Source organism: Sapajus apella, unplaced genomic scaffold, assembly GCF_009761245.1.
Source record: "Sapajus apella isolate SASKATOON/1434 unplaced genomic scaffold, GSC_monkey_1.0 scaffold33, whole genome shotgun sequence".
NCBI classification, from domain to species: domain Eukaryota; kingdom Metazoa; phylum Chordata; class Mammalia; order Primates; family Cebidae; genus Sapajus; species Sapajus apella.
This window is the reverse complement of record NW_022436973.1, coordinates 23,124,209-23,147,385: the sequence shown is the minus strand read 5'-3', so window position 1 is coordinate 23,147,385 and position 23,177 is coordinate 23,124,209. Positions and strand designations below refer to the sequence as shown.

At 44.8% G+C, this 23,177-nt stretch overlaps 1 protein-coding gene across 1 annotated transcript in view; it reads left to right on the top strand.

The window, feature by feature from the left end:
* The window catches only part of TMC2 (transmembrane channel like 2), a 99,085-nt gene extending 77,533 nt beyond the window's left edge, over positions 1-21,552 (top strand). The window contains exons 13-19 of the mRNA XM_032295619.1: positions 229-357; positions 3,140-3,207; positions 4,055-4,294; positions 8,807-8,932; positions 15,042-15,120; positions 16,301-16,418; positions 20,840-21,552. Coding sequence (XP_032151510.1) covers positions 229-357; positions 3,140-3,207; positions 4,055-4,294; positions 8,807-8,932; positions 15,042-15,120; positions 16,301-16,418; positions 20,840-21,057 — 978 coding nt within the window. The 3' untranslated portion in view covers positions 21,058-21,552. The remainder of the gene's footprint in view (positions 1-228; positions 358-3,139; positions 3,208-4,054; positions 4,295-8,806; positions 8,933-15,041; positions 15,121-16,300; positions 16,419-20,839) is intronic.
* The last annotated feature ends 1,625 nt before the right edge of the window (positions 21,553-23,177 follow it).

The following is a 23,177-nucleotide window of genomic DNA, read 5'->3' as shown; positions in this document are numbered from 1 at the left end:
ATTATTCCAAAGTCATACAATTAGTAATCTGTAGAGCTGGGACCTACACATTTTCCAGAGCCAGGGGTCCCCTCTCTTCACCACCATTCTGCCACAAAGAATCAGAGGGTCACAGAGAAAAAGTCAAGTGGGCGGGGGAGAGTTTATGAGACTCTCAACATACTCTCAGGGAGGGTGGGAGAGGTGGGCAAGGTCTCCACCCACCCCCCTTCCTGTGTTCCTCTGCAGGAATTCATGAGGCTGACGGTGTCTGACATGCTGGTAACATACATCACCATCCTGCTGGGGGACTTCCTACGCGCTTGTTTTGTGCGGTTCATGAACTACTGCTGGTGCTGGGACTTGGAGGCTGGATTTGTAGGTCACCACTTCGTGGACATTCTGCACAGAGGAATTTCAGCCATCCTCTTTGATACTTATAGCCAGATGCATTCTTGGGCATTTCATTTCTTTGGAGGCCTAATGATGGTCTCTGCTCTTTGGAGTAAAAAGTGTTTAATTTGTTTTTCCTTTAAGGGTCCTATTTGCCTTCATAGGGGAAGCTGCGGCTTCCCAATGTAATGAACAATATGACCTTCTATTCTAGGAAATGGAGGCATTTGGCCTAGGGGAAAGTGGACCACACTTGAGTACTGAGCCAATGATTAACAGGGAATTGCCCCTGAGCAGTCTCAGCTCTTATTAGGGAGGCTGAAATCCAACCGTGGAGGTGACTATTTCAGGAAGTCCTGGAACACACCAAGAATACAATAACCACTGGTCCTGTCTTCTGGATGACGCTTTGAGAAACCTCCTTTGACTCGTATTCTCTTACAGCCCTCTTTCCCACCTACCTGGTAGATGTGTATCATTTCCTCTCCTTAGTGGCCTTCTATGATCTGGCAGAACCTCTGGCTCAGGCACCTGTGCCGTACATGTCTCTTCCACGACACCTCAGTGGCCCAGCCTGCAGTCACTGGTGTGCACGCGTGGTACCTACCTCTTACCTGAGCTCCTGGTGAGAGGCTCCATAGGATGTTGACCTATGTAGCCCTCATCCTGGCCTGGCCCAGGTAAGGCCCCAGTACAGGTTTCTGTCGCATTTTTTTTCTTTCAGTCACCAGTCTCAGTTTTAAACAAGTCTACTGAACTCCTCAGCAGCCAGGAAAGCTTCATAATCTTGTCTGAGAACAAAGATGAAAGCCTTTGTGCTCAAAAAGGATGAGATCTTTGGCAGAAACACAAGATATCGCTAAGAGTTCATTGTTCTTAAATTTGTAAGATCACCAAGATACTCAAATAATACTAAAGTTCATTTAAAAAATAAGCATGTGAGAGTATCCAGGAAAAATTATTTAAAAAGAAGAAGAAGGCCAGGTGTGGTGGCTCACACCTGTAATCCTAGCACTTTGGGAGGCCAAAGCAGGAGAACTGCTTGAGTTCAGGAGTTTCAGACCAGCCTGGACAATTTAGCAAGACCCCATCTCTACAAAAAATTAAAAATTACCTGAGTGCGGTGGTGCACACCAGTAGTCCCAGCTACTCAAGAGGCTGAGGCAGGAGGATTCCTTGATCCCTTGATCACACCACTGCATTCCATCCTGGGCAATACAGTGAGACCCTGTCTCAAAAAATATAAAGAAAAAATAAAAAGAAGAATGAAAGGAACTAGACTTACCATAATACTAAAACATATGATAGCACTATAATAACTAAAACTAGTACTAGAGAATAGACCAGCTTGTCAATGAAACAGAATAGAAAGTCCAGAAATAGATACTATCTATATGGGCCTCTAGTTTCTGATAAAAGGAGATTTTCAAACATGCTGGGGGGAAGGATTATTATATATATATATAATAAAAATGTGGGGGACTATATCCCTCATTCATTTTACCTAGATAAATTAATTGTAGTTGAATCACAGTTTTAAACATTAAAAAAATGAAATTATAAGTTTCTAAAAGAAAGCGTGTATGAACTTAGAATCTTGGAGTGAGGAACATTTGTCTAAACAGGACATGCAACCCGGTAGATAAGTGTCTTTCAAACATTTTAAAATATTAAAATTTAAAATTCCAGGCTGGACGCAGTGGCTCATGTCTGTAGTCCCAGCACTTTGGGAGGCTGAGGCAGGTGGATCACTTGAGGTCAGGAATTCAAGACCAGCCTGACCAACATGGTGAAACCCTGCCTCTACTAAGTGTACAAGAATTAGCTGGGCGTGATGGTGTGAGCCCATAATCCTAGCTACTTGGGAGGCTGAGGCAGGAGAATCGCTTGAACCAGGAGGCAGAGGCTGCAGTGAGCTGAGATTGTGCCACTGCACTCCAGCCTGGGCAACAGAGCGAGAGTCCGTCTCAATAAATAAATAAATAAATAAATATCCAAGTCTTTACCCCATGGATGTCTCCTCCTTCCATCTGTTAATGCTGGCCCTTTCTTTTTCTCTTTTCTTATTTCTCATCTCTTCTTGTGTTCTCATTTCCCTTTATCTCCATTTCTGGAAGGTAAACTGGAATGCGGGCTTTGGCATGCTTCATGAGGGCCCCCACATCTTCAGTGCTCACGGATTTTATGTTCTTTCAAATATTGGACAAATCACAAAAACTGAAAATCAGGCTGAAAATATGAACCAAGCTGGTCACTTTCCTTTCCATGAATGGCTCTCAGACTAGAGGAAGAAGAGAAGGAGAAAGATGAGTTGGAAGGATGATTTGGGTTTTGTTTATTTTTAAGCTTTTTTTTCTTTTGACTCCTCACTTAATTATTTGTATTTCATTATTTATTAGATTTTTCATTGATTATAATTTCAAGGTATGTTTCCAATTAAAGCATTGATCAAATGTTCTCTTAGAGGCAAGGGTCTTCCCAAGAACACACTGTCAGCCTGCAAGTCCTGAAAGACAGAAACTCTCACTTTTTTTGTCCAGAATTCCAGTTCTGACATTTTAAAAGTTTCAGCTTTGAGAATGTCAAATTTTTTCTTTAAAAGTTGAAAACATATTAAAAATATAGATGCTAAATCTAAGGTCCTTCTCTAGTTACCAGAGCAGGCTGTTTGGGATGGAGTGGCCTTGGCTTGGCAGTTGGTTGGTAGTAGGGTTTGGCTGACTTCACCAAACATGTTTTCTCTCTCTCTCCCTCCCTCCCTCTCTAGCCTTCATATGCTGAGTTTGATATTAGTGGAAATGTGCTGGGTTTGATCTTCAACCAAGGAATGATCTGGTGAGTTACCCATTTTTCTGGGGATTGCCTCATCTGAGGAATTAAAAAACTGGAATTCCAGATTTTGCAACTTAACTAGTTGGAAGAAGCTGGATACGTCATCTTGCCTCTCTACACTCCCCTCTTTCACGTGAAAAATTGAGGGCGGGACTAGATGGGAAGCAGGATCATTTCTGGCCCACCCGTGTGCTATCATAGAAGTGGTGAGAAAGGGAGAGAGGGGGTTGGGGGAGAAAAGGAAAAAGGAAGGAAGGCAGAAGAGAAGGTGGGGAAGAGAGATGAAAAGGGGAAGAAGGAAGAAAGACAAAGGAAATGGAAAAGGAAGGAGTAAAGAAGGGAGGAGGAAAAGAGGAGGAAAGGAAATAAGGAGAGAGGGAAAAAAGAAGGAAGAGAAGGTGGAAGGTAAAGGACTACAGAACTCCCTCCTCTGAAAAGCAAGTTCAGGGAGGCCACAAAACTTCAGCCAAAGGCCTTTAAGGTGCCAAGGGCTCACTGCTAGCCACCGCTCAATTATCTTGATTGAAGGATTTCAAATACTCTTCTGAGCAGCAATGCCGATTTATGGAAACCAAGGAGAAATAGGCAGGAGACGGTATAATTTGCTGTGGTAAAATCCTGGCCAGAGTTTAAGCCAGGAATGCTCGGAGTGCCTCCCACTCCTGAGGACTACATGGTTCTGGCTTGGTGATCAATATTCTGGTTAAATGGGAGGCCCCTTACCTGGGGACTTGCCAGGAAAGCAGCTCTGCCTCATGCCCCTAACCCATCTATCCCATTTCCTTCTATCACCCTTCCCTCGCCTTCCCTGCTGTCCAGCCAACTGGGTGTTTGGTTTCTGCCCTTCCAGGATGGGCTCCTTCTATGCTCCGGGACTGGTGGGCATTAACGTGCTGCGCCTGCTGACCTCCATGTACTTCCAGTGCTGGGCGGTGATGAGCAGCAACGTACCCCATGAACGCGTGTTCAAAGCCTCCCGATCCAACAACTTCTACATGGGCCTCCTGCTGCTGGTGCTCTTCCTCAGCCTCCTGCCGGTGGCCTATACCGTCATGTCCCTCCCACCCTCCTTTGACTGCGGGCCGTTCAGGTGCAGAGTCTCTGTTGCCCAGGAGCACCTCCCCTCCCGAGGCAGTCTGCTCAGAGTGCTTGGCCCAGAATTCCAGTTATGGTTTCACGCCAGCCTGTAAAGGGCCATGGAGCTTTGGGTGACTCATTGATGCTGTTCAAGAGCTTTTTCTGCCAGGATGGAAATGTTCTGTTGTTCTGTGTCTGTGCTGTCCAATTCAGTAGCCACCAGCCACCTGTGGCTGTTGAGTGCTTGAAATGAGGAACTGAGAAAATGAATTTCTCATGTATTTATTTTCCAAATTTATTTAATAATGTTTAATTGATAGTTGTACGTATTTTGGGAGTACATGTGATACTTGGATACATGTATACAATGTATAATGATCAAATCAGGGTAACTGGGATATTGATCACATCAAACATTTATTTATTTATTTTAGACAGAGTCTCACTCTGTCGCCCAGGCTGGAGTACAGTGGTGCCATCTCAGCTTACTGCAACCTCTGCCTCTCGGGTTCAAGCGATTCTTGTGCCTCCGCCTCCCGAGTAACTGGGACTACAGGCAGGCACCACGACGCCCAACTAATTTTTTGTATTTTTAGTGGAGACAGGGTTTCACCATGTTGCCCAGGCTGGTCTCAATCTCCGGGCCTTAAACGATCCACTCACCTCAGCCTCCCAAAGTGTTAGTATTACTGGCATGAGCCACCATGCCTGACCTAAACATTTATCTTTTCTTTGTGTTGGGAACTTAGAAATTATACAATACATTACTGTGAGCTGTCATCTCCCTGCTGTGCTATGGGACTTATTCCCTCTATGTAACTGTATATTTGTACCAGTTAATCAACCGTGCTTCATCCCTGCTCCTCTCTATCCTTCCCAGCCTCTGGTCACCTCATTCTACTCTCTACCTCCATGAGATCCAGTTTTTTAGTTCCCACATGTAAGTAAGAACATACAATGTTTGTATTTCTGTGCCTGGCTTATTTCACTTAACATAATGACTTCCTGTTCCATCCATGTTGCTGCAAATGACAGGATTTCATTCTTAACTTCAGTTAAAATAACCACACATGGCTAATGGCTACCACATTGGACAGCACAGTTCTATCCTTTAACACATGGATAACTTACTACCTGGGATTACTTTACCATAGGACAAGTAATGGTGGATATTCTGAAGATGAATTATCATAAACTTACATGTGCCATTTAAATGTGAAGCAGCTGCAGAGGACTCTTGACAGACCTCAACTGAACACTCTCTGCTCTCTAGAGCATTGGCCTGGGGGCTCGATATGAGTCAAGCTAGTTAGGAGACTGGATATTGTATAAAAGGACAAATAGTTACGTAAGGAGATAGATCAAGAGATAATGTGCATCTACTGCTATCTTTCCAAATGCATGACCTTCTGAAAACAAAGCCCTCTGCTGACTCCATAAGGAGAGGTTCTGTGGTTAAAGCAGTTTGGGACATACTGCCCCCTCTGCCTGCCATTATCTCACTTAGAAATGCTTGATGCATGCTCCCTTGTTAAAGGCTCTGAAGAATCAGAGGCAATGAAGTAACACCTGTAAGCTAGTGTCTCCATCCTCATTGACCACAGAACCCTTTCTGCATGGATCACTCATACAGGACTGGAAACAGGGTGTGGCAGGTGAGTGGCGCCCTACACCGCACATGAGCAACTCATGAGTAATTGAGGTGCACAATTACTTTCTTCAATTGTGCACCCAAGGCCTCACCTGCCTCACTCTAGCCCCAACCTTGCCTACCAATGAGGAGAAACACTGTTCTGTAAAAGGGTCGTATATGCAAAGCAGTCCCCAAATGCCCAAAGAGCTGAGAACCCAAAGGAGGAAGGAGACAAATGCAGTTTGTCGAGTTTGGGTGATTTATTAGGGGTAACCTACAGACAGAAGCATGGTCGCAAGCAGCGTGAGGCAGGTAGATCTCCACACCTCAATCCCCCAGACCCGGGGCTTTTATCTTGGGGAAAGTATGCGTGCTCTGGAAGGAATGTGTAGGTGGCTCTGGACATCACAGCCTGTGATTTATGCAGCAGCACCAGGGGTTGTTTTGGAGGAAACTTACAGTAAACAAGGGTTCCTACATAAAGAGAAATACATCCATCCACTAGACGTGTGGGAGGCACTCCCAGTCTCGGGGTTAGTTAGAAGTTACCAGGCAGATTAGCATGTAAAGTCAAGTCACTCATGTCCCCCACAAGCACACCTTGAGAAACGCTGATCTGGTCCTTCTCAGTTTCTAAGGGACTTACCTAGATAGAGGCCTGTGATGGTCGGAGCCCAGCGATGTTAGCAGGAGCGCTCCAGCAGTGCCACCTGGCAAACAGGGTTCACACAGAAGGAGGGGATCAGTCTAGAGAAGGAGCGTGTGGAAGTGCAGACAGCCTGAGATGCCAGGCTGAAGGGAGAACCGCATGGAAGAGGCCTCTCTTGGCTTCCTCCTAAACAAGGTTTGGAGGGCTGGGCCCTGGGTTTATTCTTAGGAATTCAAAACCTAATGGAGGCCAGATGCAGTGGCTCATACCTGTAATCCCAGCACTTTGGGAGGCCAAGGAGGGCAGATCACCTGAGGTCAGGGGTTCAACAAGACCAGCCTGGCCAACATAGGGAAACCCCATCTTTACTAAAAATACCAAAATTAGCCGAGTGTGGTGGCAGTTGCCTGTAATTCCAGCTACTCAGGCTGAGGCAGGATAATCACTTGAACTCAGGTGGCAGAGGTTGCAGTGAGCCGAGATCACGCCATTGCACTCCAGACTGGGCAACAGAGCAAGACTCCGTCTCAAAAAAAAACCAAAAAACAAAAAAAACCCTAATGGAGCTTGGCTGACTGGATTTCAAAAATTGCTTGAGATTGGTGATTCCTTTCTTCCTTCCATTTCTCCTTTTTGGTATTGTAATGTGTATAACTGTCATCCTATGCCTGCTCCAGGTTGGTTTCAGCCCAGTGAAACCCTTTCAGACTCCTGGCCTCCAGAACTGTAAGATACTAAATTTGTATTGTTTTAAGCTACAAGCGTGACAAACAGCAGGTACTGGAATCTGATACACACCATCTAATTCAACAACAAAATAATCTACACTCGACTGTCACATAAAAGCCTAACATGTAAAGTTCACTTTTCTTGTTCTTACGTGGTGAGTATGCCCTGGTAATAATAATGATAATAAATGAAACATCGTGATACAGTGATGTGCCCGGCACTTGAAATCCTGTCATGTTATAAGAGGATCATTGCAATTTGTGGTATGCTGGGCAACAGTTGTAAGGCATGAGAGAGCCACAAATGGTCTCTGACACAACTGCTCTTCTCTGTCATTATAGCACAAAAAATGAATGAGCTGAAAACTTTATTTACAGACACTAAAATTTTAATTTTATACTTCAATTTTTACATGTCACAAAATAGTATTCCTGTTTTGATTTGTTTTCAGCTACTTAAAAATGTAAAAATGATTCTTAGCTCACAAACCATATGAAGATAGGTGACAGGCCAGGCACAGTGGCTCATGCCTGTAATCCCAACACTTTGGGAGGCCGAGGTGGGCAGATCATTTGAGATCAGAGGTTTGAGACCAGCATGGGCAACATGGTAAAACCCCGTCTCCACAAAAAAACACAAAAAATTAGCAAGGCATGGTGGTGCGCACCTGTAATCCCAGTTACTGGGGAGGCTGAGGCAAGAGAACTGCTTGAACCCAGGGGTGGAGGTTGCAGTGAGCTGAAATTACACCACTGCACTCCAGCCTGGGTGACAGAGTGAGACTCTGTCTCAAAAAAAAAAAAAAAGAGAGAGAATGATTGTCTACGTGTCTCACAAGTGATCAACGGGAGAGCAAGGATTTAAGCTAGGAATTTCAAACCCCACAGTCCACCTCTTGGCACCAAAATTACCAACCAAGAGCCAGCAGCATCCAGGAGTCTCTGGGCCGGCATTTGTAGAAGTAAATCTGCCTTATGCTTCTTAAGTATTTAAAGAAAATAAAAATTACAGTTGCGAACTGTCCAGGAGCCTGTCCTAGGTAATCCAATATCTCCTAGACTTACAATCTGAAGGTTAATTGTAGGCGTTTCTGAGAGACACTCAGGTTGTCCAGCACATCATCCTCTGCAGAACTGTTTCCAGACCCAAAGGAAGCTCCATGTTGGTCTGGTAGCTACAAACACAGGCAATTTCTCCCATTAGAATATATGAGAAAACCCATTTTTTTCTGGCTGAGGAAGGTGTCAGGCACAAAAGACCAGTGAAGGCTAAGAGGTTATAAGTTACTTAGGATAGAAAGCTCATGAGCCAGTATGCCAACACAATCATCAACCCTCGCCAGAATGGCAGTCCCTCAAGGGGAATTTTTCACTCGCGGTTCATTTGGAGCAGAGCTCTGGTTCTTCCAGGAAAGCAGTGGGAGCAGCAGCCCTGGATCTGAGGGGGCGTGGACACAGTTGTGAATGCCACGGGCGCTCTGCAGCATGTTATAATGTGTCCTCTCCATTTTCCAGTGGGAAAAACAGAATGTATGATGTCCTCCAGGAGACCATTGAAAATGATTTCCCAACCTTCCTGGGCAAGATCTTTGCTTTCCTCGCCAATCCAGGCCTGATCATCCCAGCCATCCTGCTGATGTTGTAAGTTAGCCAGGACCCATGGCTCCACCCCACGGAAACCTCTCCCTGAATTCTAGACTTCCTTGGCAGGTCCTTTTCATCTTGCCTTCTTAGTCTGCACTCTCCAGAAGCAGACTCATGATGAGGATTTAAGTGCAAGTATTTTATTGGGGAGTGGGTAGAACTTCAGACAGGGAAGGGAAAGAAAGTGTGTGGTTATCACTGTAGGAATTCTGGAAGGCAGTGTGCCTCAGAGTTACCCCTCCCTAAGTGTGGAGGATTCGGGGCATTTGTAGACCAGCTCCCAGCAGCATTCCTGGGTAAATGGCTTCAGGGGGTGTCAGTGGAGGGTCCAAGATGAAGGGGAAGCTTCTGGTAACAGAGATGAAGGCACCATCAAGTGCAAGTCTTTTGGAGCACACTGAAAATTTGGGTGAGCTCTGACAGTATCTGCAACTACTCCCGTTAAAATGCTCACTAGAAATATCAGAGAACTGTGGGCTCTGAGCCTCTCAGGAAGCTGAACAGTGATTTGGCCTGACCCTAGCTGGGCCCACAGCAGTACTCGATTGAGCAGCTTATGCACTGGAACAAGCTGGTTCCTTCATCACCGTCACCCTCAACAACTGGTAAAGTCCTGAGGATAGAAAACGAGTTTGAAAATCTCTGTATCCCCACCGCCAGCCTAATGCCGACAGCATAGCTGGCAAACAGTAAATGCTCAAGGAAGGAACTAGGGAAGAAAAGCAGGAAGCCAGAGTCTTGGATTGGAATTGCTGTCGTCAAAAAATGTGCTAGTAAAAATGTTAGCATTTTTCTTTAGAAAAAACATTTTGGCATGCTTTTTTTAAAATTATGAAATATTCCCAGCATACAGATGAGTAGAGATAGTGTACACTCCTGTACACTATCACAAGAATAAACAGATGTTAACATTTTGCAATATTTACTTCAGGTTTATCTTTCTTTGTAACAGAAATAAAACATTGCAGATACACTTCGAGACCCATCCAATCCTTCTTTCTTCCTCCCTCCCCAAAGGTAACTGAATAATATATTCAGACTAGATTTCATTATTTCCGTGCATATTTTGTACTTTTAATCACATGTGTATATACTACTGTTTCAAGACTTTTAAACCTTTTCACGAATGGTTCACATTATATGCTTTTCCTCAATCAACATATTGAGGGGATTTATCCATGTGGATACATGAGTACACGTTTGAAGGCTCTCCTATTTTCCGTTGCATGAATAAACCACAGTTTATCCATTCCTCTGCATAGGGATAGTTAGGCTGTTTCCACTTGGGGGCTGTTGCAAACTGCGCTCCAGCCAACATTTTGTACATATCTCCTTCAACAATCTAGAGGCAGAATTGTAGGTCACAGGCATGTGTTTCTTCAATCTTTTTAGATTTTACAGAATTGCTCTCCAAAGTGGTTGTATTTCCCTTTGACTATTATTTATAACTTCCAACTCTCTGGTGAAATTCTCCAACTTTCTATTTTCTTGAACATAGTGATTATAATTATTTTTAAAATCCCAGCCTGATATTCCATTATCTGGGCCACTTAGGTGTATTTTTGTTGTCATTTGTTTTCCTCTTATCATCGGCCCTAATTTTAGCATGGCATGTAATTTTTACTAGATTCCAGACATGTGGATGAAAAATTATAGAGGCTATGAATAATATTATCTTTCCTCAAAGGGATGGGTTTTTTTTCCTGAAAGGCAAATGGAATACTAGATCGCTTAATCCTGTCAAGGCTTGATGTTTTAGCTATCTATTATTACATAAGAAACAACCCCAAAAACTGAAAAATAATATTTTATTAATGAATCTGCAATTTAGGTACGGCTTAGTGGGAATCATTCTTTTCCTCTCTACTCAACTTCCTCTGGGTCAGCTCAGCTGGAGGCTGGAGGGGCCACTTTTTTTTTTGAAAGGTCCACTTTCAAGATGGTCATTCACAGCCAGGCGTGGTGGCTCACACCTGTAATCCCAACACTTTGGGAGGCTGAGGCCAGCAGATCACAAGGTCAAGAGATCGAGACTATCCTGGTCAACGTGGTGAAACCCTGTCTCTACTACAAATATAAAAATTAGCTGGGCATGGTGGGACACTCCTGTAGTCCCAGCTACTCAAGATGCTGAGGCAGGAGAATCACTTGAATCCAGGAGGCGGAGGTTGCAGTGAGCCAAGATTGCTCCACTGCACTCCAGCCTAGTTACAGAGCAAGACTACATCTCCAAAAAAAAAAAAAAAAAAGATGGTTGCTCACATGACTGGCCAGTTGGCACTGGCTGTCAGCTGGGAACTCAACAAGCGCTGTGGACTAGAGGCCTCAATTCCTTCCCACAAGCTGATTACTGGGCTTCCTCATAGTATGGTGGCTGAGTTTCAGGAGCAAGCATCCCAAGAGAATGCAATGGATATGCATGGCATCTTTACTTACTCCCGACATACTCTATTGAGGCAATCACAAAGGGATACCCAGGTTCTAGAGAAAGAAATATAGACTCATCTCTTGATGAGGCAATGGCAAGATTCTGGAAGCACATGTATGATGGAAGTCATATTATTGTGGCCATCTTTGGGAAACAGTTTGCTATTGCTCGATTTGGGCTTTCTCAGGGCTGATTTATTTCAGTTTTGCCCTATTTCCAAGACACTGACCTTACTCCTACAATGTGATCCTTACTATTGAGCATGGTCTTTTAGGGATCTCAAATGAAAGCCTACGGTGTTTACCAATTCCCTCCACCTTGGCAGGACTTAAAGCTCATTCTCTCTTTTCCCAATTCTGCAGTTTTTACTCACTCTCTTTCTCCAGTAGTACTGCTACAGCCACTGTGAAATCTCTCCTCTGCTCTTCAGCCTCCCTGGTGTCATTTTCTTCTGGGTTTCCTGAAGCAATTGAAGAATTGGTCAACCATTTGAGGGTAATTTGTATGCAGAGTTTGGCTTATTTATCTGCAATTTGTTCTTCTCTGGGATTCTGTCCCTCAAGTCCTATAGGGTCCAGCCCTACTGCTTCTAGTGGGTGTTCTCTATGGGTGCAGAGACGAGAGATTGTAGAAATAAAAACACAAGACACCGAGATGAAGAGGAAAAAACAAATTTGGGCCCAGGGGTCCACTGCCACCTAGTACGTGGAGTCTGGTAGTGGCCCCGAATGCCTGTACACTCTGACTTTTATTAGGTGCAAAACAGGGGAGCGGGGCAAGTAGGGTGAATCTTCAAACAGATCACGTGTCTACGGAACAAGGGGCCCAGGGCTTTCAAGTAGCCAAACAAGGGGGCAGCGAGATGCATCAGCACTTTATGTTATGCTTGCCAAGTAAGAACAAGGGCTTCAAGATTTATGCTACTTCTTATTATCTTCAAAAGAGGAACCAGGTGCAGAAGTAGGGAGTGAAAGCAGACACAGACTGTGGCCAATACAGCACAGCACCACATAAAGACAATTAATCCCCCAGGTAGCTGTGGGTTGGGCTGATTGATATCAGTCTTTCCACAAGAGCCCAGGGGAGTGGCATGTTCTCCAGCTCACCCAAGGACAGGAGATGTTCCCTTACAAGGTCTGCTGAGTAGCGAGCGGGTGCTTCCCCAAGCACTGGCGCTACCGCAGAGATTTCAGATGCCCTCCAGCAACTCTTACGTGGGTGTGACAGAGGGCTTGGTTTCGGCATTCAATAGGTTGTCTCTGCTGATTTGTTCACAGGTATTAATGCTTTTGCCTCATGGCCACAGTCATAGTGTCTCCTATCAGTCCCTGACCACAGCAACCTGAAGTCCCTAAATAATTATGCATAAAGTACAAGAGGACTTTAATCAAGGCTTAATATTCAGTAAGACTAATATCACTCTTGATACTTAATATTCAATAAGACTAATATCTAATCACTCATGATACTTATTCCTAACTAGACTCTTCTTTCTACATTTTATTTATTAGACAGGAACTAGCTGAGGCTTCAGTCTCCTGCTTCGGCACTTATGAGACTTTCCTCTCACAAAGTCCCAAAGACTGGCAGTAATTAACTTTTACCTGCGTCTTCTCCACATTCTAAGATGTCCACTTTCTGCTTGGACTCTGTTTCTGGGTCACAAATTGGAAAATACTCTGAGGGAGAAACCCTGGAGGAATGAGGCGCTCACCTCACATGCTTCCCTTCCCTCAAGCATCAAGCCCCTTTAGTCTACCTGTCTAGTCACTCTCCCATGTCTTAAACTACAGTTTTGTAAATTTTGCTCAGCATTTACAGTTGTTTTTCTCTGGAGAGCTGGACCAATGCAAGTCCCTCAGTCAAGACCAGAAAAAGGAGTCTTTCCTTTCTTTGCTCATTTCTTTCTTTTCTTCTTTCCTTTCTTCCTTTCTTTGAGTTTCCGCAGAGTCAGATTGCCTAGCACCAAAACAACAACAAAAATAATCTGTGATCATTTTCGTTAGAATTCAGAAAGAAGGCCTGGCGCGGTAGCTCACACCTGTAATCCCAGCACTTTGGGAGGCTGAGGCAGGCAGATCACCTGAGGTCTGGAGTTTGAGACCAGCCTAGCCAGTATGGTGAAACCCCGTCACTACTAAAAACACAAAAATGAGCCAGGTGTGGTGGTGTGCGCCTGTAATCCTAGCTACTTGAGAGGCTGAGGCAGGAGAATCCCTTGAACCCAGAAGGCAGAGGTTGCAGTGAGCCGAGATCATGCCACTGCACTCCAGCCTGAGCAAGAGAGTGAGACTCTGCCTCAAAAAAAAAAAAAAAAAAAAAAAAAAAAAAAATTCAGAAAGAATTGGCACACTTACCATGTTAAGTTTTCCAATCCAGGAATACTTTATTCTTTATCATTTGTTCATTTATGTCCTTCAATAATATTTTTAAGTTTTCTTCATAAATTTCATGCACATTTCTTATTAAATTCCTCTGCATTTCATCTTTTTGTTTTATACTAAATTAGAATGGCTCTTCCATTATACTTTCTAAACTAGTTTTTGTTTTTTTATATAAATGTTATTTATTTTCTATATATATATTTTGTATTTAGCCAGGTGCAGTGGCTCACACCTGTAATCCCAGCACTTTGGGAGGCCAAGGCAGGCAGATCACAAGGTCAGGAGATCAAGACCATCCTGGCTAACACAGTGAAACCCATCTCTACAAAAAAAAAAAAAAAAAAATTAGCCAGGTGTGGTGGCACACACCTGTAGTCCCAGCTACTTGGGAGGCTGGGGCAGGAGAATTGCTTGAACCCGGGGGGCAGAGGTTGCAGTGAGTCAAGATCTTGCCACTGCACTCCAGCCTGGGTGACAGAGCAAGACTCTGTCTCAAAAAAAAACCCGATATAGTTAGGTTTTGTGTCCCCACCCAAATTTCATCTTGACTTGTAATTCCCATAATCCCCACATTTCAAGGAAGGGACCAGATGGAGGTAATTGGATCATGGAGGCAGTTTTTCCCATGATGCTGTTGTCATAGTGAGTAAGTTCTCACAAGATCTGACGGTTTCATAAGGGGCTCTTCCCACTTTACTCAACACTTCTCCTTCCTGCCACTTTGTAAAGAAAATACCTTGCTTCCCCTTTCACCTTCCACCATGATTGTTAGTTTCCTGAGGCCTGCCCAGCCATGATGAACTGTGAGTCAATTAAATCTCCTTCCTTTTTAAATTACCCAGTCTTGGGTAGTTCTTTACAGCAGTATGAAAACAGGCTAACACAGCCACCCTATGAGTGTATTGTTTATAATATTTATTCAACCAAAGTTCTTGAATTTTCCAGGTCATTTTCTCATTTGTAAACAATGAAAATGTTATATTTTATTTAATTCTTAGATATATTTTTTCTCTGTAGGATTAATTAGTACCTCCCAGGGGAAGAAAAGTCAATTTATATTTGGTGATAAAATATACTTTTGCCCCAGGCGCAGTGGCTCACACCTGTAATCCCAGCACACTGAGAAGAGAGCATAAGACTGTAGGACACCCACCCCCCACCCAGAGGCAGACCTGAAATTCCAGGAATTCTGCCTTGATTCCAGGAATCCTGCCTTGATTCCCCAAGAAAGGCACCCTGCTCCAGTCATCTGCCAAGATCACAGAACCATAGGAGGCATGTTTTTCTCTTGCAGCCTGGCCATTTACTACCTGAACTCAGTTTCCAAAAGCCTTTCCCAAGCTAATGCCCAGCTGAGGAAGAAAATCCAAGCGGTGAGTCTGTTGGGAGTTTCATCCTGGAGGGTTAAAAAGAGATCATGTTTTTGGTTTTTGCTAATTTGCTCTTGCTCCCAGCTGTGTTATCTAAATGACTTTCTTCTAAACCAAATCCCAAATATCTGTATTATAGGAAGTAGACTTGTGAGATTCAGTAGCAGGCATTTATATTATTGAGGCTATTTGGCGATGTGTGACAATATGACTTAAATTTCAAGGGGTTGCTAAAGAACAGAAGAAACTCAGTGAGTTCAGCCAATGCTCATACAGAAAAAGCCAATACCCACAATAATTCCTAAAAATTAAAGTGAATATTTAAATACTAAAGGAAATATTATTGTCAAAATGGCATATTTCTTGTGCTCCTTAGCCGAAAAGAGCTCCTGAATTCCCTTCACACCTGGGAAGCCTCTCTCAGCATCTCAGCTGACACCCTACTTCTGACTGCTCTCTACACACACACACACACACACACACACACACACACACACACATACACACACCCTAAAGGTCAGACCCTAACCCTCCCTAACCCCTGTTCTTGCTTTCTCTGTACCTCTTCTGGAATGAATCTCATCTGTCTTGCTGCTGGTCCCTGCCATCCACACCTTCTTCTGTTAATCTCCCCGGGCTCCTGCCCAGGTATAGAAAACCATTGAAATACAGGATTGAAAGGGTTGCTGTCCTCTGGTTACAGATTTCTTCAATCGCTGTGTGAATCTGAGAGCCTCAGGCTGCCCTCTCAATCAGTTGTGAGGACCAGTAACAGGCAGTTTAAAGTAGTCACCAAGAACTGAAAACAGGCTGGGTGCAGTGGCTCATATCTGTAATCCCAGCACTTTGGGAGGCCAAGGCCAGTGGATTACCTGAAGTCAGGAGTTCAAGACCAGCCAGGCCAACATGGTGAAACCCTGTCTCTACTAAAAATACAAAAATTAGCCAGGCGTGGTATGGCGCACCTGTAATCCCAGCTACTCGAGAGGCTGTGGGCAGGAGAATCACTTGAACCCAGGAGGCAGAGGTTGCAGTGAGCCAAGATCATGCCATTATACTCCAGCCTGGGAAACAAAGTGAGACTCCATCTCAAAAAAAAAAAAAAAAAAAAATTCACTCAGCACCTCTGAGCCTCAGACACCCATTTCCTTGGCCAGGACCAATAGTTCATTATTTCCTGCAGCTCCGTGAAGTTGAGAAGAGCCACAGGTCTGTCAAAGGCAAAGCCACAGCCAGAGATTCAGGGGATACACTGAAAAGCAGCTCCAAAAATACCACCCAGCTCCAACTCACCAAGGAAGGTAAGCCCTTTGTCATGATGATTATGTTTTACAAGGCCACATGGCAAGGTGTAAAGAGCCTATGAAACAGTGTGAAATTAGACTGTTCTGGGATTGAAATCAGAATCTTAACGATGATTAGCTTATGAAATTTGACAGGTGAATATTGGGGTCAATCATAGCAGCTGCGTCATGGGATGGTGAAGCTGAGATGAAATCATGCATGTAAAGTGCCTACCAGAATTCCTGGCACAGAGAATGAGCCAATGAATACCAGCTGGCAGTGGTGCTGTCATGCACCCCTTAATACCATTGGGATCAACCATGGACTGCATATAAAACGGTGGTCCCATAAGATCATAATGGAACTGAAAAATTCCTATTGCCAAGTGACGTAGCTGTCAACATCATAGCAAAACACGTTACTCATGTCTGTGGTGAGCTGGTCTAAACAAGCCTACTGAGCTGCCAGTTTTAGAAAAGTCTAGCACATAAAAATTATGTATGATACAGAATACTTGACAGTGATAATGTTACTGGCTTATATGTTTACTATACTATACTTTTTATTATTATTTTAGAGTGGATTCCTTCTACTTATATAAAAAAGAGTTAACTGTAGAACAGCCTCAGGCAGGTCCTTCAGGAGGTATTCCAGAAGAAGGCACTGCTATCATAGGAGATGACAGCTCCATGTGTGCCATTGCCACTGAAGACTTTCCAGTGGGACAAGATGTGGAGGTGGAAGACCATGATAATGAGGGTCCCAACCTTTTGTAGACCTAGGCTAACGTGTGTGTTGTGTCTTAGTTTTTTAACAAGAAACATTTAAAAAGTAAAAAGAAAAAAAAATTCTTAATTTGGCCAGGTGCAATGGCTCATGCCTATAATACCAGAACTTTTGGAGGCCTAGGTGGGCGGATCATGAGGTCAGGAGTTTGAGACCAGCCTGACCAACATAGCGAAACCTCATCTCTACTAAAAATATACAAATTAGCTGGGCATGGTGGCACATGCCTGTAATCCCAGCTACTTAGGAGGCTAAGGCAGGAGAATTGCTTCAACCCTGAAGGCAGAGGTTGTGGTAAGCCGAGATTGCACCACTGCACACAAGCCTGGGCAACAGAGTGAGACTCTGTATGAAAATAATTTAAAAATAGAAAAAGCTTATCAAATAAGGATATAAGGAAAAAATATTCTTGTACAGGTGGTCCATGTATTTGTGTTTCAAGTCAACTGTTATTATAAAAGAGACAAAATGTTTTTTAAAATTTTGAAGTTTATAAAGTAGGCCGGGTGCTGTGGCTCACGCCTATAATCCCAGCACTTTGGGAGGCCAAGGCAGACAAATCATGAAGGGGGTGGAGACCATCCTGGTTAACACGGTGAAACCTGTTATATTCTAACAATACAAAAACTTAGCCGGGTGTGGTGGCACATACCTGTAGTCTCAGCTACTCGGGAGGCTGAGGCAGGATGATCGCTTGAACCGAGGAGGCAGAGGTTTCAGGGAGCCAAGATAGCACCACTGCACTCCAGCCTGGGTGACAGAGTGACACTCCGTCTCAGGGGAAAAAAAAAGGTTATAAAGTAAAAAAGTTACAATAAGCTAAGGTTTATTTATTATTGAAGAAAGAATATATATTCTCACTCTGTCACCAGGCTGGAGTACAGTGGCATGGTCTCAGCTCACTGCAACTTCCGCCTGCTGGGTTCAAGAGATTCTTTTGCCTCAGTCTCCCAAGTAGCTGGGATTATAAGCACGTGCCACCACACCTGGCTAATTTTTTGTATTTTTAGTAGCGACGGGGTTTCACCATGTTGGCCAGGCTGGTCTTGAACTCCTAACCTCATGATCCACCCATCTCGGCCTCCCAAAGTGCTGGGATTACAGGCGTGAGCCACCATACCTGGCCTAGAAAAAGCTGTTATAAATTGAGTGTAGACTAAGTGCGCAATGTTTATAAAGTCTACAGTAGTGACAGTAGTGTCCTAGGCTTTCACATTCACTCATCACTCACCCACTGACTCACCCGGAGCAATTTCCAGTCCTGCAAGCTCCATTCATGGTCAGTGCCCTAGACAGGTTTACCATTTGTCATCTTTCATATACTGAACTTTTCTATGTTTAGTTACACAAATGTTTACCATTATGTTCCAACTGCCTACAGTATTAGGTACAGTAAGTTTTGTGCAGGTTTACAGCTTAGGAGCAATAGGCTAAATCATATAGCCTAGGTGTCTAGGAGGCCATGCCATCTAGGTTTGGGTAAGTACATTCAGTGATGGTCACACAACAACAAAATCACCTAATGACACATTTCTCAGAATGTATCCGTGTCCTTAAGCAACGAGTGCTATAGTTTATACTCTCTGAAAAGAGAAGCACTGGAGTATCTAGGATGAAAGAGCGAGAAAAGTCCGCATAAAAAGTTCCCAAAAACGTGTCTTGGGGCTATTGCTCCTCTGCCTTTTGGCTAAGAACAAGTGAAAGTGTCCTGGGCTTCAAAGGGGAGTGATCATAGGCCACCTCAAACTGTCACTGCAGTGAGGAAAGGTCAAGTTGAAAGAGACCATCTCTGAGGTGATCCCATTTTCCAAAGATCATTTCTGTTTTAAAATTAAACAGTGTCAGCATACAGACACTTTACACTTGGATGTGAGAAGTGAATGAGATGCATAAGAAATGACTCTGACAGTTTAAGAATTTGAAGTTTTTGTTTTTGAGACGGAGTCTCACTCTGTCATCCAGGCTGGAGTGCAGTGGTGCGATCTCGGCTCACTGCAACCTCCGCCTCCCAGGTTCAAGCAATTCTGTTCAGCCTTCCAAATAGCTGGGATTACAGTCACCTGCCACCATGCCTGGCTAATTTTTGGATTTTTAGTAGAGATGGGATTTCACCATGTTGGCCAGGCTGGTCTTGAATTCCTGACCTCAAATGATCTGCCTCAAACAGCCTCCCAAAGTGCTGGGATTATAGGCATGAGCCACTGCACCCAGCCTGAACTTCTTTATTTTTTTGAGATGGAGTCTTGCTCTGTTGTCCAGGCTGGAATGCAGTGGTGCAGTCTCAGCTCATTGCAACCTCTGCCTCCCAGGCTCAAGCGATTCTCCTGCCTCAGCCTCCCCAGTAGCTGAGACTACAGGCACCCACCACCAAGCTCGGCTAATTTTTGAATTTTGAGTAGAGACAAGGTATCAGCATATTGGCCAGGCTGGTCTCGAACTCCTGACCTTGTGATCTGCCCTCCTCAGCTTCCCAAAGTGATGGGATTACAGGCGTGAGCCACCGTGCCCAGCCCTGAACGTTTTTTTTTATACGAGCATTCCAATTTCTTCGTAACTGAAATTTCATTTATTTTTATTATTTTTGAGTATTAGCTATAATAAAATGATACTAGCTGCTGCAACAAAGAGGCACAAAATAGCTAGCAGCTCAGACACAATGAAAGTTCACTTCTTGGCTGGGCACAGTGGCTCACACCTATATAATTCCAGTACTTTGGGAGGCCGAGGTGGGTGGATCATGAGGTCAGGAGATCATCCTGGCCAACAAGGTGAAAACCCTTCTCTACTAAAAATCCAAAAATTAGCTGGGTGTGGTGGTGCATGCCTGTAATCCCAGCTACTCAGGAAGTTGAGGCAGGAGAAGAATCAGGGAGTCAAAGGTTGCAGTGAGCCGAGATTGCACCGCTGCACTCCAGTCTGGGCAACAGAGACTCCTTCTCAAAAATGAAATAAAATAAAATAAATAAAAGTTCACTTCTCACTCAACACAAAGTCCACGTTGGGTGTTTTCACCTGACAGCCATGAGTGCTGATATGAAGACCTTGGCTCCTACCATCTTGGGGCTCAGCCTGCAACAAGCTAATGCAAGGGGAAGAGTCTAGGGGACACATATGAATGTGGTCCCATCACAGCCTGAAACTCCAGCCCAGGCCACACTTATCCACAAGGGAACCAAAGCCATTTCCGTGTCCCAGAAGAAGAGGGACTGGGTTTGGTAAGGAGCAGTCATTGTCCCTAACTTGGAGTTAGGGGAGGGGAAGGAAACAATGAAGGACTGGAAAGTAGATCTGATTGCAAACAATTCCCACGGCCCCTTCCCTTCCATCATCACATTCGACCCTGGCAGTCAGCCTGTGAGGCTGCTGTTATTCCTGTCCCAATTTTATACCCTAGAAAACCCAGGATCAGAGTCTAGCCTAAGGTCAGGTTCAAAATCAAGTTCTCCAGCCAGCAGACCATACTCCTCCAACAGATGTGTTTATGCAAAAGCCAGGCCAAGGTCACCCTGAGACAGCTGAGCGCAATCCGACACCTCTCGCATCACCAAACAGGACTAAAACCTACACATACCACAGGGCGGCTCTGGAGAGCATCAGCTCAGCCTGCATCAAATCTCCCACTTCCTCTTTCTTGTCTTGGTTCGTTTTCCAGAGACCAGTCCTCCCTCTGCCAGCCAAAGCCAGGCCATGGACAAGAAGGCGCAGGGCCCTGGGACCTCCAATTCTGCCAGGGGGACCATGTTGCCTGCCTCTGGACACCTTCCTACATCTCGGCCCCCTGGAGTCAGAATAGATTCTGGCCACCCCCCATCTCAGACTCATCTGTGGAGGTCAGCCTCTGGGAAGAGTGCTCAGAGACCTCCCCACTGATGGCTGGGACTCCAGTAAGCCCCGATCTTGGGGCTGATCCTCGAGTTCCCCAGTTTCACACACACCAAACCAAGGTTCTCTCCTTTCTTTCCTCTCACATACATGCTCTCTCTCCTCTCTTGGAATGTGAGAACTTTGATTCAGTCAGGCCCTTGTCAGCTACAAAAGGAGGAAGACAGTGGCTTCACCTGTCCTCCAGGGAAGCTGGAGCCATCTCTGCACCAACTGCCCTCCACAATATCTTGGTTCAGACAGTTCTGAACCCCACACTCACAGTGGTCCACCTTGACTCCAGACTTTGGGAGTTGGGGAAGGGCCATGACCACCCTCGTAGACTTTTTCCATGGGACACAGTTAGGGACACAGGTTTCTGCCAGCTCCCTTAACTTGGAGGGGGATGCAGAAGGGCCTACGTTTCTCAATCCAGAGAAAGTGAGCCGGGCACAGTGGCTCACACCTGTAGTCCCAGTACTTTTGGAGGCCAAGATGGGTGGATCGCTTGAGCCCAGGAGTTCAAGACCAGACTGAGCAACATGGTGAATCCCCATCTCTAAAAAAAATACAAAAATATTAGCTAGGTGTGGTGCCGCACACCCCGTAGTCCCAGCTACTCAGGAGGCTGAGGCAAAAGGATCACTTGAGCCCAGGAAGCAGAGGTTGCAGTTAGCTAAGATCATGTCACTACACTCCAGCCTGGGCAACAGAGTGAGACCCTGTCTCAACAACAACAACAACAACAAGAAATCTGGCCAAGCACAGTGGCTCACACCTGTAATCCCAACGCTTTAAGAGGCCGAAGTGGGAGGCCAGGGGTTTAAGACAAGCCTGGGCAAGATAGCAAGACCCTTGTCTCTACAATTAAATAAACAAACAAACAAATAAAATGTCCAAGAAGTGAATGAAAATAAAGGTAAATGGACCAAAGACCAGTCATGGTGAGTGAGGAGTGGTGGGAAGATTGGCGATACCCCAGTACCCAGCCCGAGGGAAGCTTACACCATGGAGCACAAAACAGGGACTGCAGCCTCCTAGCAGTGAGTCACAGGAGCAAGTGAGCTGCCCAGTGCCTCTTATCTCAAAGTAAAACTTCCCCATGGCAGAAAAATATTTTTCATGCACCAAATTTTAAAAGGAATTCAATAACCAGATTATTGTACAAGGGACCTTGAAGATGGTTTCTTTGAAGAGTTTTACAAAAGGTACAATGCAGAGCATTGTCTCTTGGGATTCTATGTTCACTTAGTGTCATATCATGGTTCTATGCAGAATATTTCTTAGGGGGAAGAAGCCAGGGCCAGACCATTAAGAAGGCCTTGATGGCAAGGGCAGAGCCTTGGCAGGGTGGGAGTCACAGTCCAGGACTCTGCAACAGCCCAGCTATCTTGCAGACAGCTCCTTCCATTCCTCCACTCTGTGCTCCCAGACCCAGGTGAACAGTGTGGCCTAGGGATCAAGGGACTCTCTCACCCCATGTCTCTGAGTGTACCATACCAGCTGTTGCAGCCACCACCCAACCAGGTCTCCAGAGGTTCTCAGGAGAATCTCCCACACCCAGAAAGTCAGGCAAAACCCTGGTAGAGCTGGAGATTTTTATAGCCATTTCATAAGTTGTACAATTAAAATAATTTCTAACTTCCCTCCCAAATCCTTTCCCTTCTCGACCCAGCACCAAAACTTCATACATATACAAACTGCAATGGAATAATAGGGACATGTGACCAAGAGAAACATGATAAGTTATTTTACACCAATCTGTCTTCTGGCAAGGTTAAAGAGACATGTTGCAATGCCCGATTTCCATGGAACCCAGGTCCACTCCCCAAATCCAAAACCGCCTGTGTCATATGCCTTCCCCCAAGCTAACCTACCTGAGACCTCAATACAGGGATCCTGGCACTCAGGACAAGAAGGCCTAAAGATGGCCACCACACCAACACCTGGCCTTCTGTGTCAGAATGTCAGGCCCTGAGGAAGGGAACACCCTGCCTGCCTGAGCCATTGGTCCCCCCTAGTGATTACTGTCAGGCCTCCTCTGGTTACTAATACACCCAAATACCCACCACAAACACAAACAAACCATCCTGATCTGATGAAGTGGAATTTTATGTGATGGAATGTAT